Source organism: Antrostomus carolinensis, unplaced genomic scaffold, assembly GCF_000700745.2.
Source record: "Antrostomus carolinensis isolate BGI_N321 unplaced genomic scaffold, ASM70074v2 scaffold22960, whole genome shotgun sequence".
Taxonomy (NCBI): Eukaryota; Metazoa; Chordata; class Aves; order Caprimulgiformes; family Caprimulgidae; genus Antrostomus; species Antrostomus carolinensis.
Genome location: NW_010289386.1, coordinates 19,786 through 36,296, shown reverse-complemented (window position 1 = coordinate 36,296; position 16,511 = coordinate 19,786). Strand labels below are relative to the sequence as shown.

The following is a 16,511-nucleotide window of genomic DNA, read 5'->3' as shown; positions in this document are numbered from 1 at the left end:
TAACTGGTCTCCTGATCAGGAACATCAGTACTTAAGTGGCTGTGCAGAAAAGAAGCTTCCACTGAAAGACCAGTGAAGATCTACATTGTTTCCACAAAGCTCTTCATCTTTTTGGTTTATAGAAAAATTTAGACTTTGCATAAACTCTTAATTTTTCTGTCAGAAAAAGGGACAAAGTATTTAAATATCAACACAACCTTAATGGAAAGATATCTGATTGTCCAACTGAAAGTCATTTCTGTTCTAGCTGGTCTGACATCAGTCTGTGTCCCCATGAGCTGCTGCACTGCCCTGGGCCTACATTCTTCTTTATGGGCACTGCCGAAGCCCTTGCGTGAAGCACTGCAAACCTCTTTTTAGCTGAGCTGTCAATATGTATCATGGGAGATTCAGCCTGGCTAAAGCCACTGATGCCCGAAGCACCTGTATGATAACTGCCAGGAGGCACCCCAGTAACTGAAGAGACAGAACATCACATTTGGAATTTCAGAGTTCCTTCTGTCCAAATAAAGTGGTGTTATTCTTTCCGACTTTCATTTTGGGATTGTTTATTCCCTGAAAGATTTCAGTGTTATGCAGTGGCCAGGCACAGGCCAACAGCACCAAAAACACTGAAGTTTTAGTTCTTATCAGGAAGGAATACAGTTGTTACACGCTTTCTCACATGATGTAATTTGCATTGTATCAGTGGCTCAAACTTTTATTTCAATTTGTGCTCTGTCTTGGCCATAGGTGAGAAATAACTGCACTTTCAAACCCAGAATTTTCTCAAATGTCCTAGATTTAATATTCCCCTTCCCTTCCCCCCTCAGAAATGCCTATGGATCATTAATCAAGATAGCACAGATAGCACTGCTCCACAATTCTAACAAGTTACACTGAAATATTACTTGAAATGAAAAATAGAAAAACATGCAACTGAAAAACACTTACGGGCTCTGTTAGAGTTGTATCTTTTTCCAGGAACTGCACAACACAATAGGCGAGCTAGAATGCAAGTCGTACAATTATTTAGGTTAAACAGACGTTGCTTAGACACTGCAGCATAATTAAATATCACAACTTATAATGGAAGCACTTCAGATCGGGGGAGAGGGGAACCCAACCCAAACCACCCCTACACAGCCATTTTAAATTTCTTCCAAACTAAACAAAAGAGCAATTAAAGCAGCAAGATATACAAGCCTGCTCTAGCTTACAAAAACTTCCTGCATACCAATTATCTTTCTTTTTTTTATTTCATCCTAGAAGAAAATTACTTTTAAGCTTGACAGATATTTCCTTAACTCAGATCCAGTGATATTTCCTTAAGTCAGATCCTGTATAAACATTACAAAGCTATCATTTCCAAACATCTACACTGGGGTAAAAAAGGTGATACTTTTTCAGTAAAAAAAAAAAGAGGTTTTAAAACAGGTTTGACTGAACACACATTGCTCAAGTACTAGACATCTACAGCACACAACACTCAGCGATAAGATTACAGGTGAAAGAATTTTAATGTATTACAAGGCCACAGGAGATCAGGCAGCACCTGTCCAGCTGAGCATCCTGTCCCCAGCACTGCCCAACAACAAGTGCCAGCAGAGGACGGCATCAAGTAGAGGAAGCATAAGGTGATTAAGTCACCAGCGTGCTCTCCCAGCCTCTAGTGATTCCTGTCCAGGGGTCTTCTCAGGCAAAAGTGTGATATGTTAGATAATTACTTACTGTTTAGTTACCTAGCACCTAGTTAAGTAACTAAACAACCATAATTCTGCCCTGTACAGAAATCATACAATAATCCTATTACTAAAGTAGTTACAATCCTACATTCCATTAAGACTTATTTTAAAAAGTCATGGTATTTTCCATCTCACAATATAAAGACAAAAATTACCCATGTGTAATGCATGTACATTTCTATACTTAGGATGCTTGAATTCAAGCATTACCTTTCCTTTTTTTTTTTTCCCCTTTTCATCTGTTATCCCAAAGCAGATTATTACAATGCTGTAATTATACCATGTCTAATTTATTTCTTTCACCCTTAGGCTAAGGATGTATATGTGTAGATTCAAAAAATGATAAATGTCACACATTAATCTCATAAAATCCCATTATATATATTGTACAGTAATGCTTTATTGTTCAAAGACACAAAGACTCAAACTTAACTCAGCTTTAAGGCTTTAACTTTTAAGGGTAGGCTAAACTTGTACTGTAGCAACAAAGCAGCTAGGCCACTCCTGATTGCAAAGCAGATTTAATGCTGGTTTACACCCTGGGGATAATATGAAACCAGAAAGTCATGGTGCTGGCACTGCATGTGGCACTACTGGTTTATGAAGGGATAGATGAGCAGCCTGGCCAACAAACCAGATGCTACTTTCGGGTGCACAGTACAGCTGAATTAAGAGGTCCCTTTCACGTACCAATGAACTGGACTAAACACATCACAGAAAAAGGGGGGGGTTGCTGAACTGATCTACCAGCAAGTATAGCAGGTGACTGGTCCCTTTCATATCACTGACTCACTCCATGGAGCAGCCTATTGCACAGCAATAAGTTACAAAGACAAGTGATTTAATTAAATTAAAACTTTATATGAGAATTAGGAAGTAACTGAGCTCTTGACTTGGTCCTGCTTGTAGGCTACACAGTCATAATGATTTCACCTTAATTGGGAACTCATTTCCTTGTATCTTTAGTCCGTAAGGAGCTGCATTAGTGAGCTGATTAAGTTAACAAAGCAAGTTTTTAATTAGCCACAGCAGAATTACTTGCAAGTTTGCATCAAATGTGTTCAATACTCAAGTGCCATGGGTCTGGAAAGGATATACATTATTCTTCAAATAAAATGCTGAACGTCTGTGTAAAGCATAAGAATGGAAGTCAAATGAAGAACTAAAGCATTCTGACAGCATGTCATGGATCTACAAAATGTCTAGCTGATCCAGAGAGCTACTATACATTTCTGCCACTTATATCCAACATTCTCCTACCTTCCCTGTCACTGTAATGGGTTTAGAAATAAAAAAAGCACTTCTGAAAGTAGAAGTATTATATAAAAATATAATATCTGGCTGTACTCAAGGTTCCTTTATACACAGCATTTAGGTTACACAAAGGAAGTGGTAACAGAACAAGGTCCTGGGATTAAATGAAGCTTAAAGTGTGACAAGACTAGCAAGCAAAAAAGCTTCCCACTTCAGCTGACATTAACTTGCTGTTAAATTCTTTCACTTTAATATATGCTAAATACTGTCTCAAAATTAACATTTAGACATAAGATCTACAAGATCTTTTAAAAAAACAGTGACTGAATTTGCAAATATTTTGCAACATTAATATTATAACACATACTGCTTTAAATGTCTTTAGTTCCAAATGCAAATACAAAAAACCCCACCACTCTTAAAAATAGCCAAAAGCTTACCTGTGCATGAAACAAAGCTAATCCCTTTGCAGTATGCATGGGAATCAGAACTTTCATAAGGAACTGTTTGTGTTCTGCTTTCAGTGGCAGTGCAAAACCATTGATAATACTGAAAACATGAATAAACAGGATTTATTTTTATTAAAAAATATTTTTTTCCTAGCAAGTCAAGAATTTCTGTAAATTCAAGAAACACTGCATCTCTGATTCAATTTCTAAACCTGATTATTTCGAAGCCATAAAATAGCTCTACATATGCACAACCTTTAAAGTGTTGGTCTCAGGCAAGTTTAAATACCAGAGAACCATAGTAGAAGTCAAATAATAACTCATTAGAGGAGCTGAATTATTTTTATTGTGACCTCCATGAAGTAATATTATCTACAGCAAGTCTAAGTAAAGCTTAGACAGATGCATCAGGAAGCTGATCCATTTCACCCACAATCACTAGCAACTTGCAGAGAAAAAGAAAAAAAAATAAATAAATGGCATAAACTTTTGAACTGTTGTAAGAGTGCAGGTTGAACTTCTGTTTTGAGACTGTTGAACAACCTTTCTCTCCAAAAACAAAGTTAAAAAGTTGTCTCATTGATTCAGTAATCATATTTTTAAGAGCTGATGAGTATTAGAACAGAAAAGTCCTTCAGGAAGAGGTTGGTCGGGTTTTTTTGCCCCCCAACATTTTAGATAAATCTCAGAAAATAATGGTATCCCTTTCCTTTGATTTTAATGAAAATTTGTTCCACAATAGTTTCACAGTCTTTGGATTTTCAGTTAGACCAGTAATATTTATAAAATTTTTAAAATTTATAAAATTTTTATAAAATATATGTGACAGTTTTGGAAAAACAGTTAAATACTACTACACAAAAACTTCTAAGTTAAAAATTAAATTAGTGAAATAATGCCAAAAAAAGATAACTAAAAAAACCCCTAGCACTTAGAAGGCTTTCCTGAATAGATTTTAAAGAAAATCAACTTGCTAAAGATTAAAGCATTTCATTCAGCATGAGGGCAAAAAAGTTAACATTCATTTTCTGAACCAAAGAACAAGTAATTGATCAGATATAAGATAAGCAAGAGTAGATATTTCTGACAAACAAGGACCCTTGAGATACTTTGCCAGTCATCTTTAAAACTTGCACTGAAAAAGAATAATTTACACTTTATATCCTAATTTGATTTTCAGCTGGTAACCCAGACACTATTAGATTACATCAGCGACTGGCACCGCGTCACTTGTTACTGTAATAATTCTCTTCCCTCCATTCCGGAAGCACGAAAGCTGAAGCAAACACCCACAGTAACATTTTATATTTTTTCTGTGTCACATCAAACTTACCTTCCTAATATCTCAAGAAGTTCAGCAACACCATTGAAATGCTCCGTTTCATATATAAACCTGTTATAAAAAGAGACAACTATCAAAAAATCAAAACAGAGGATCAGAGATTCCAAAGAAATAACCTTGAATAAGATTCAAATATTTGAAAGCCAGATCACAGACCAAAACTGTGTATTTTATTTCAGGAATAAAACACTGCAGACCCAGAGCATGGAGGCAAGATAAAATATTCCTCAACCTAGTCACACATACATATACAGCATACCTGAGGAAAATGTTGTTTATCTGTTTCCTGATGAATGCTCTTAAACCAAGGAATTTTCCATAAATTCGATGAAGAACTGTCTTTAGGAAATCGCGTTCTCGTGGGTCTTCACTATCAAAGAGCTCCAACAACTGTAAAAATTAAATTGAAATGTATTACTTTTGAAAGGCTTACATTTTGTTATGCTATTAACTGGTTTGAGTTTTAGCTTTATTTACAATTTTACATTAGAAAAATTAAAATCTGTTTAACCAAAAATGTTGTTTGGATGTCAATATTATATTTTTAAAATTAGATTTTTAATAAATCTTATTAAAAAAAATAAACCCAGCACCTTCATTCCCTTCAAATGTTTGTATACAAAAGACATCAAAGCCATTCCAACAACTATTACACTATCAAAATAAAAGTGAAATTGTAAGAATGAGATTATCAAACCTTATGTAAATGTTTTACACTCGATCTTTAAGAAATTAGGATAAATCAAATCTGTGTTGGATATTTACAATTTCTTAATTGAAATCCTGTACTACTCATCTTAAAATGCTACTGGTGTCTTGGAAGGTTAAGCAACAGCATAATTCTTCCCAGAATCATTTTGCAGGATAAGTGGATAAGACTCATGCACATTTCCTCAGGGGAAGAATAGGGAGAGGTACATTTAACAGAATGATAATGCATTAAAAATGAGCCAGTGGAAAAAAATTTAAAAATAAAATAACATTTAAAAATCACTGGAAGTAGAAGTTGGTTAATTTCTGTCTAAATCTGCTATCAGTATTCCCTGCCCGTCCTCTTTTTTTTCTTTAAATGCATCTTTCACACCTCTCCACCCCCATTATCCTCTTATGTGGACAACATGTTTGGTTTTGTTCCTATTCAGTAAAATCCACAATTAATTATTAAATATGGAGAAGTTTATAAAATAATCATAACATATGTAATTATTAACCGATTCTCCACTAATACAGACTAAATGCTGCAATCAGCTAGCAAGATTTTCCACACAATTCTTTTTTGTAGAAAGTTTTCCGGGCATACAGGAAAGACCATCCTCACTTGGAGACATCAAAAGATATTCCAATCCCATTACAGACATTATTTTTTTCCTGCATGTCCAAGTGAGAGCACAGTGAGAAACACTAACTGTGCTAAACAAGTCAGTAACTTGGCTCGAGCAGTCACTACAGCCTCCTGCTCAGCCCAGGTCTGCGAGCTCAGGTACATCTACACCAAGCAGCGTAGGGGACTGGAAACAGCTGTTGAGGAACTTTATTCAGGCTCATTTCATTTTTATATTTAGAAGGAATTTCTCAGGGTGACTACTCCACTTTTTTCCCCATATATAGCTAGCTGTTCGTTGCATTGTCTTTCTTGTACTCTACAAAAATAACAAGTGAAATGTCAGGAACTGAAACTCTGCAACATGGCTCTTAAGAACCACGGGTCAATTAATAAATTGGATACCCACAGCCAATAGTTCAGCAGCAGCTTCAGGCCTAAATTTTGTGGGGAAGTCAAATAAAACAGAGAAGAAGGTAACACCTGTAAACAAGAACAGCAAAACCAAACAAGTGGAAATTAAATGCAGTCACTGAAGGTGGGGAGGGAAAGTGTCCATCTATGGTTTTATTTTTCATTGCTGTACTGTGATGACCTGGGAGCGCTCACTCTGCAGATACTCAGCTCTTCCTTGACAAACAAGTTATTTTGACATGGTAAAAAACAAACAAACAAAAAACAAACAACAAAAAACAACAACCACAAAAAAACCCCACTGCATTAACCTTGGACAAAAACTGTTATAGTATTCTACAGCCTGATTCCTTGAGAAGTTATATTTAAAATGAAATCTCACTTCACTTTCTTGCTCACAGTTACTTTGCATGGTGAAGCACAATTTTCCTATGTACTTTCTTACTTGATTCTCCTTCTATGGTTAACACACAATAGTAAAGAGAATGACACTACCTAGTCACAAGGTAGCAGATGTTGGAACACATTTCAGGTACAGTACATGAGCACATGAACTTTTTACAGGAAAAAAAGTTTGCTGGAAGTTTTCTCATGGCAAATCTATGAAAAAACCCAAACAAAAAAGCACTACGACAATTTAATCAGCACATTGTTGATCTGACTGGAAGTAAGTTACAAATCATTAATAACACAACTCGTATTTACAAATTACAAACATCTTGCACTGCAAAGCTCTGAGGTTGATACCTGTTTCTGGAGTTACTAATTAAATATAGCCTCTGTGGTATGATGTGCTGTTCATTTAGTGTCAGAAACCACTGTTGGACCAACTAAAATTTATCTCTTTGTCAACATGAAAGCTTTAATATCTCCTTAGCTGTACAGTCATCCGATAAATTAAACTTGCAAGGTGATCTTTAAATCTGGGGGTGGAAAACTCCTTACTTACCTGCTGTACAAATTTCTGGTCAATATATCGCTTGGCAATACTAGGCTGAAAATCTGGGCTCTCCAAAAACCTCAGGAAAAATTCATACACCAACTACAAACAATGAAATTAAAATTTTGAAGTTAGTAAGTACACCATAACACAGATCTCAGCCCTGCCACCACCACAGTCAGTGGGACTATTCACATGCTCAAAAGGTACAAAAAGAAACTGAAGCCTAACACATCACTGCTTAATCACAGCTTCTACTGGAATTTACCAAAAGGATTACAGTAAGTACTAAAAACACTTTAATTCCCAGAAGAGTCAAAGCTTAATAAATAATCTACTGAAAACATCACTATTAGAAAAAAACCAAGCTCCAAGTATTTCATATATTCACATTTCCTACTATATTAAGAATTTATTATGTAGAAATAAGCTACCAAACACTTATCAACAAAATTAAGTGCTCTAACATCACATAATTCCTTAAACAGATGGAGGAAAGTCTGCTAAGTGTTCCTGAAATTAAGTTTCAGCTGCAAACACTAAAAATTAAAAGTCATTAAAAAGTTGAATGAATACACAGAAACTTAAAGAGTTTGGCTTTACATTAGGTTTCTATATCCTGAACACTCAATTCAAACAACAGGACCCTCTGGAGATTTATCTTCAATATCCTTTATATTTTGCAGTATATTATTTCTACTGAGTTCAAGTCCCCATTCGCTATGATCCCACAATGCCCACAGATGGAAGAACAGACGGAATCTAGAGCTAGTGAGGGCCTGAGGTAGCAGAGAGGCATGAAGAACCCAGAGCACAAGTCCTGTATTTTGGCTTCATCAGAAGTCCAAGACACAAAACACTGTACTTCCATAACAACAGCAGATTTATAAAATACACATAAGGCACATAATTCTGTCCTTAACTAGGGCAGAATTGAGAGGAAAGATGCCTTATGTTTAGGTACATTCAGGGCTGCTTATGTTCCCAACGCCTATTTCTTAACTCCATGTTAGTTAACTGACTAGTGTGAATACTAAAATGCAATTTGGATACATAAAGACATCACTGACTGGAATTCTAAAGAAAACCCACATGGAGCTGTGGTGATAGGCACAGGCATGTATTTCAACTATTGCCACTAAGAGCACTTATTAAACTGAGAGCCAACACCTGAGTAATTCATAAGTATAATTATGATGTTCACTTGAGAGAAGTGCTTGACACTAAGTACTTTTTACCTAGAACATTTGAGATGACAATTCCTCACGCCATAGCCTCAAGGAGGGTATGCTGTATCTGCAAAGCAGCTCAGAAACACAAGCTCCCCTTCACTCCTTCTTCCCCTGACAGACTGTAACAAGAGCTTTTCATATCAGCCGTTTAAATGTACACAAATTTCATGTAACTGTATTAAAACCCAAGCTCCCCTGTACAGCCTTCATTTGTCTTCTTGTGCATAAACACAATACAACACAGTTGCACAAGAGACAACATAGGACAGAATTTTTCAAAGCTTGGTAACACACAATCCAATAGTAACATTTTAAATATTTCCATACTCCACCCTCTGTTTTAGAAAGAGATCAACCATGGCTGTTTAATATCTTCATCAGTGACATACACAGTGGGATCGAGTGCACCCTCAGCAAATCTGCAGATGACACCAAGCTGTGAGGTTTGGTTGACACGCCTGAGGGACGGGATGCTATTCAGAGGGACCTGGACAAGCTTGAGAAGTGGTCCTGTGTGAACCTCACGAGCAGCAGACCAGGTGCAAGGACCTGCACCTGGGTCAGGGCAATTCCTGGTATCAATACAGGCTGGGGGATGAAGGCATTGAGAATAGCCCTGCAGAGAAGGACTTGGGGGTACTGGTGGATGAAAAGCTGGGCATGAGCCAGTAATGCACATCCACAGCCCAGAAGGGCAACCGTATCCTGGGCTGCATCAAGAGAAGTGTGGCCAGCAGGTCAAGGGAGGTGATACTCCCCCTCTACTCTGCTCTAGTGAGACCCTACATGGGGTACTGTGTCCGGCTCTGGAGTCCTTGGCACAGGAAAGACATGGACCTGTTGAAGCAGATCCAGAGAAAGGCCACAAAAATGACTAGAGGGATGGAGCACCTCTCCTGTGAAGAAAGGCTGAGAGTTGGGGTTGTTCAGCCTGGAGAAGAGAAGGCTCTGGGGACACCTTATTGCAGCCTTTCAGTATTTAAAGGGAGTCTATAAGAAAGATGGGGACAAATGTTTTAGCAGGGTCTGTAGCAATAGGACAAGGGGTAACGGTTTTAAGCTAAAAGAGGGTAGATTCAGACTAGATATAAGGAAGAAATGTTTTACATGAGGGTGGTGAAACACTGGCACAGGTTGCCCAGAGAGGTGGTAGAAGCCCCATTCCTGGAAATATTCAAGGTCAGGCTGGATGGGGCTGTGAGCAACCTGACCTAGTTGAAGATGTCCCTGCTCACTGCAGGGAGGTTGAACTAGGTGACCTTTAAAGGTCCCTTCCAACCCAAACCATTCTGTGATTCTACTGATACTTTTCAAGCTGGCAATTAGATAAATTAGTCAGTGGTTTGTATTGAAATGGGAAACATAGCTGGAGGGAGGTGGTTAGTACTGCTTCATAGGGATTAATTTTTGAATTAAAGTTCATAAAATATTTCTCTAATAAATTCATATATTAAATATCTCTATCAGTGACCACAACAAGTAATAGTCATGTGGTAACTGCTTAGACAATGCCATAATATCAGAAGCTACCACCAGGAAAAAACCAAGACAACAACAACAACAAAAACCACAAACAAACAAACAAAAAGTTAAAAAAAAAAGTATGTCAGGTTATCAGTAAGAAAGGACAAGTTGATGCTGAAGGCCTGAAGTAATAGGTACAGGATGAAACTCAAGGATTGCAAAGTCACAGTTAGGTGACAGATGAAATCCTGGGATATTCCAGGAAGGTACTGACAGTACCAATAGAGGTGCACAGTCTGACACATGCTTGAGGAAATTTATTCAAACCTGCAAGGATACAGAGAAGGAGCCACTAGAGTTGTCATGGGACAGAGCACCTTTTATGAGTGAAGTCTAAATTGGCATGTTTTGTTTCCCCTAAGGGACAAGGGAAGGAAGGACAATTATGGCTTCTTTCCATAAATAGATATGGGGACTGTGATAAACATCAAGCACAAGAAGTAAGTTAAAGTAAATGCTGTAATATCTTGGTATGAGCTGTCCAAGATTGAGTTTAGGATATTGACTAGGGTCAAAACCAAGGTACATCTAATCTATAAAACAGAACAAGCCAATATTAATGCAAGATTCTTCATATATTATGACAAATTAATCAGTTACCTGTCTCACTTCTAATATAGGGAGAATATGCATTGATAACCATTTGAATGCTTCATGTAAACATCCAGACCCTGACTGTTGCTATTGTTTTTAAGGATTTTCAGAAAAACCAAAATTTAGTGCTCAAAAATCCAGTTTCAGAGCTGTATCGCAGGGAACCTTTGTGCACTGAAGCACTATTTGTGCAGTTCTGAGGCTTACAGAATCGTTCAGCTTTCTGGTAACGAGTGCCACTGCTCCTAGAACATGTACAACTGGTAAAAAGTATCCAACAGCTCTGTGAATCCTTGGGAAATCAGTGAAGCTTTATCCAAGCCATTTCAGGAAGCAAGCTGCAATGGTCATATCTGGATAGTCAGCCCCTCCCTTCTCCTGTATGCTCGTGTTTGCAAACTCAGAAGCACAACAACAGCTATCAACTAGGGGGATGAGAATGTATTCCACCCACAACAGACACTGGCTGCTCCTATCAAATAAATAAATAAATAAGAGACAGGTATGCTCAACTTGCTTGAGTTAACTGAAGCATTACCACTGGCAATACTACAGGGGAAAATGGTTGGATTTAGTCATTTTGGTTCTCAAAATTGGTCTGCTTATGTTAAAGAGCTTTAAGCTAACAATTTCACCAAATCTGCAACTCCCTAAGCTCCAAAACACACAGGGGCTTTAATGCCAACGTGTTCAACTTAGTTTGGCTGTTACAAACCATCTTGAGGACTGCTTTAAAGCAATGTCTTTCAAGTGGCACTCATTTTACTGAGGATCTAGAGTCTTTTTCTGTGACTACACACACTGGTAACTTATTAAGCCATTATTTATCATGTTATTTTATAGAGAAATGCCAACAGATTCAGCCAGAGAAGAGCAGAGGTTCAGGTATACCAAAAGTAATAATGGGATTTGAAATGGGGGGTGGGTGAGAAATGGGTGTGCGCACCCACTTCCTCCATACACAAAACTTGATACTTTCAGCAGCTTTGTTCTCCTGGAGGGCAATTAGTGAGTTATCAAACTCAAGTCTTCTACCATCCATTAACGTGTGAACTGTAAAAGAAAGGAGAGGAAAACACAATTTTTTTCCCCTGAGCTGCATGAACAGTCTATTCCAAGGACAGGATGAACAACTGATGCAGGAGAGGGAAATCCACAATCAGTGATCAGACAGCCTGGCCAAAACTCATTTAGAAAAGGGCAAAGGAAAAAGACAAAAATAAAATTTCAAATAATTCCATGGGCCACAAACCTCTTTCACTTTATCTTAGACAAGCCTAAAGCACAATTGAACTGGTCACAAAAAAGGTCTTTTTGTAGAAGAGTAACTATAGTTTACTTATGACCTAAAGTGAACTGAGCAAACATTTACAAGTTTTTCTCCTGAGAGGCAGGGGCATTTTGAAGTCAGAAGCTGCTACTGACTGTAAGAGACATCTGCACCCTCCCACTGCTCCAAAAAATCAAGCCTCTCATCTACTCCAGCTATAGCCATTTCTCCTGTGAATTAGGATCAGGCATATATAAGCAAGATAATAATTATTACAACCTTTAGTCTGCAGAGGTTTTTTTGTGATAACTTGTTTCTTACTTGGTTTAAGTCTCAAATGATATCCTGGGCATGTACTTTTTATAGTCAAGTCCAGTTTTCAAATAAGAGCATTTGTTGATACATTAGAACTGTAATATTATAGGGATATAGTAAATTTTAACTCCCTTAAGAGAGGGGAGAGAATGGTATGCAGATGGGTGGTAGCTATTAATCTTCTACTCACTAGAAGTTGCTACATAACTTTTATTTACCAGATACTACTTATTTATATTCAGCAATTAACTACCTGAGATATGAACTTGGATGATTACAAGTGATTTAGGTTTGTTGAACTTTTAAGAGTTAATTGGAAAAAAAAAATTCATCAGTATTTCAAGTCGATCATGTGATTGATACAGCAACGCTATAAAAATCACGAGATTGGCACAGGAGTGCAACAATAGAATAACTAACCAACTGTTACCAAACAACAACGCCTATATTGTAAAGTTTTTGCATGGAGGGAGGGAAGAAAGAGGGTGAGAAGAATGAGGGGAGAACTATTTCTTGCTTAAAAGACAAATAAAGGCCATTGCTCCATTTCTCCTTACTGTCACAAGAAACCGAACTATTAACATCTGTTTATATTTTATTGAAATCACACAAAAAAGTTGCTCAAGTAAGAAAACAAACCTCTTAAGTAAAGAGCATCATTGCATAAAATATCCACATATTTTTAGAACATTCATATAACACACTGTAACAGTGCAATCACTCCCTTAAAAAAAAAAAAAGTTTTAAAGCAATTGGGAATATTTACATTCTGCCATATTTATACACATTAGGAAAAGCACCACTTTTTTCCCTCCCAAGTACAGAAACTCAACTGCACTATAAAAGCAATTTTGATGTTCTTAACAAAGGCACAAAATGACTCAAGTATCTATTCACAGTTCTTGCCTTACAAGAAGGCTTGAAAACAAAGAAATCATATACCTGTATGTGGGGCCATGAGGCTTCAAGAGTTGGTTCATCTTCTTCTGGATCAAAATCCGGGTTATCACTAGGTGGAAGTGTTCTGAAAATATTAGAACTAATCTGCAAGAGAAAAAAAAAAGCTGTTTACTTGTATGACTTTTTATGCTTTCACAGACCACAGTCAGCAGCATACTGCTTTTGTCCTAAAATTACATGAAACAAAACCAGCTTTAAAAAAAAAAATAAATAAACAAACAAAAACTTTTATTCCTTATTTTTTCAAAGCTGCTAAATCCAAATGGCCAAAAGTCTAAAACAGGTCAATGAAAATAAGAAAGCAACTTTTGTCTCAACTGTTTTACAAATTTGTAGCTAGACATTGTCAGATTTAAATTTTTTCTCTGAAAATATGAGAGTTAAAAGAAAATTTCAGTTTCCCCTAACAGAGATCAATTTTTAACTATATGACATCGAGAACTGAGGTTTTATATAAGACATCAAGCACAGTATGACTAACCAATTATGACTTAAACAGAGCTCTCCCCGTGTGTATGATAGACAATTGCAAAAATATATCTCATGTTAGAGTTCTTAATTTTACTTAATTTCAAGATAATTCTCACTTTCAAATAAGAAAGAAGAAGAACTGTTTACAATTTTTCACCTTCCATAACTTCAAGATTTTTCGAGGTTTTGGGAAGTCAAATACATAACAATTGTAGCTTTTTGATTCAACACTGAGTAACTTTGAAGAAAAAAAAAAAAACAAAACCAAAAACAAACAACCAAATACCAAAGAAATATTAGTTACTTTATGATATAGTCATATCAAATAAATTTCAAAAGGGTGAGTTTAAAAAGGATTCTTCTGAGATTTTTGAAGGATATAGAAGTCTAGAAAGAAGACCAATCTCTCAAATGTCAAAAGAAAAATAAATGTCATCTTTTCTGCCAGATGTAACAAACTGGATTTTAAATCTCCAACATGAACAAAAAAGAACATTAAGTTAATCTCGTTTCTGCATTTTCTACTGTTTTTCAGGAAGGCCTTTAGCCCGACTTTTCCAGTCATCTTTCAAACTCTTTAGTCTTTTCGACCCAGTCAGATTCAAATAGCTGCTAACCACCCAAGCTTACTAAACACAAAAGAAAGAATGTTTGACAGTTTGCAGCAAATGTTACTGCACAGCTTCCATGGAGTCTCCAAGGTGTTTGAAGAATCTTGCAAAAGGACTTTAAAGGATCCTGAAGTCACCCAGCTGGCTCTGCATAGAAGAATCAGCTGCCTCATTAAACAAGATATAAAGCTATTGCATAAACTGACTTTTCATTTCCTCCTATGCGCTTCATTCTATGACCTGTCACTGTCTCCTGTTGGTACACGGTAAAGCTGCAGACACTGCAGCTCTGGAGTAGAAGGGCAATGATGTTCTGTATGGATGGGCACTACAGCAGTCTCCTAATTTACTGCACAGAAGGAAAAAAAAAAACCACACAAACCCCAAAAACAAACAAACCAAAAACCAAAACAGCACAGTTACCCTTTAATGTTGTAAACACAAGGGAGCACAAGAGAAAGTGCTGGGGGGACAGAAGGGGAAAACAGGAGTTAAAGAATGTGAGTTTTAATCAAGCCCGAAAACAAGTTCTGTTATTTGATATTGTTTACTCTTATTAGGTATTCAGCAAAAACATCCAACAGACAAATCAGTCCCCTACAGAGATTTCCTGACCCCTGCTTGCAAGTCTTCTAGCAATGCCTCTTGAAAATTCATCCTTTTATTTCTAGATGCATCTTGCTGAACTGAGCCCATCAACCCTTTAGAGCAGGGAACCTCAGAGTACAGATGCAAAAGTTGAGTGCAAAACAAAGGTACTAACTACTAAACGGACTTCTATACCAGAAACAAATAGCAAACCTCTCAGCCAGATTTCTAGAAAACTAATTTTATAATTTGCAAAGTATTCAGTACTTCTACTAACATTACTGGTCTCCTGAGAACATAGGAAACTTAGAACAAACTGTGTACCCGTTTTTATGTACTAGCCTATCTCCCTAAATAGCTGGTTCATTTACTTCATTATCTTTTAAATACTTCCACTTCCTGTCTCATTTGTTTCTTTCTAATGTCTTGCTAATAATATTGATCAAAAACGTGGCTTGGGTAAAAGCCTCATTTTTTTTTTTCTGTGCGTAAATTCTTCTCTCTATCCTCTCATACTATTTAAAACATCTCTTTTCCTTCATAAGTGGGGTCTTATCCCAAAACTATGATTTGAGAAACATAAATCATAAAAGGTTTTTACAGCTGGATAGGCTTCCAGAGAAACACAGCATTAGCTTTCTAAATTAAATCTCAAAGTTTTGTGAAAGTGATATCTGCAAATGTGCCAGGTAAAGTATTAAGGTACAGCAATTACATTTTATTAAGACAAAATAAAAGAAAAAAAAATCCCTTGTTATCTGTACAATGAGGGAATCAGGGGAGGTTGGCAGGCACAAGGAGATGGAGGAATACTGTGTACTGGAGGGACGTTTCTGTTATGCTCTCAAGCCTGATAAAGGATAGAGCTTTTTAACTTTCCAGAAAGTTTTAAGACTTGAAATATTCACAATGCCAAACTCTAATTTGCTCTTAGCTTCAGGGTACTTTCAACTGAGAATTTTCTAGACAGATAAGACACTAATTTTAGATGACCCAGAAAGGAGGTATGCAGACCGTTGTGTTATCCCTTCAAAACTATTTGTAAGCAAAACTCTTCCTCAGTTCGTAATTTAAAGGCTTTGGCAAAGGAATTATAGGAAAATCAAGTTGCCTGGGACACCAAAAGGTGTATATCCCACACACCTGACTAAACAGAGAAATTATTTTTCTTCTGATTTTGTTCCACCCTTGGTGGCTTGCAAAGACATTGGTATCATTTCAGCTAGGGCTCCCCACCTCAGGATGCAAATGGAGCAGGGACAACTACATGAGCCGTTATTGTGTGGCACCGGCTTGGCAGCTATTGTGGTACCAGAGGCCATGTGAAGGGAAGGAAGGCTCGGAGACCTCCTCACCTGCACAGGCTTTGCCAATGCACTGGTCAGGAACAACTTGTTTTGTTTTGGTTTGGTTTTTTTCCTCCTCTTGATACCTGTAAGAGATGGTTGACTTTGCCTCCCCAAGACTTGGGAGACTTCAAGGAAACTGGGCTGCTTCCTCTG

General features: G+C 37.0%; 1 protein-coding gene across 1 annotated transcript in view; it reads right to left on the bottom strand.

The window, feature by feature from the left end:
- Positions 1 to 933: 933 nt before the first annotated feature.
- The window catches only part of LOC104526757 (serine/threonine-protein phosphatase 2A 56 kDa regulatory subunit alpha isoform), a gene marked incomplete at its 3' end in the record, with an annotated part of 17,780 nt that continues 2,202 nt past the window's right edge, over positions 934 to 16,511 (bottom strand). The window contains exons 2-7 of the mRNA XM_010170306.1: positions 13,322 to 13,423; positions 7,454 to 7,546; positions 5,029 to 5,159; positions 4,761 to 4,820; positions 3,419 to 3,527; positions 934 to 987 (exon numbers count right to left, since the gene is read on the bottom strand). Coding sequence (XP_010168608.1) covers positions 934 to 987; positions 3,419 to 3,527; positions 4,761 to 4,820; positions 5,029 to 5,159; positions 7,454 to 7,546; positions 13,322 to 13,423 — 549 coding nt within the window. The remainder of the gene's footprint in view (positions 988 to 3,418; positions 3,528 to 4,760; positions 4,821 to 5,028; positions 5,160 to 7,453; positions 7,547 to 13,321; positions 13,424 to 16,511) is intronic.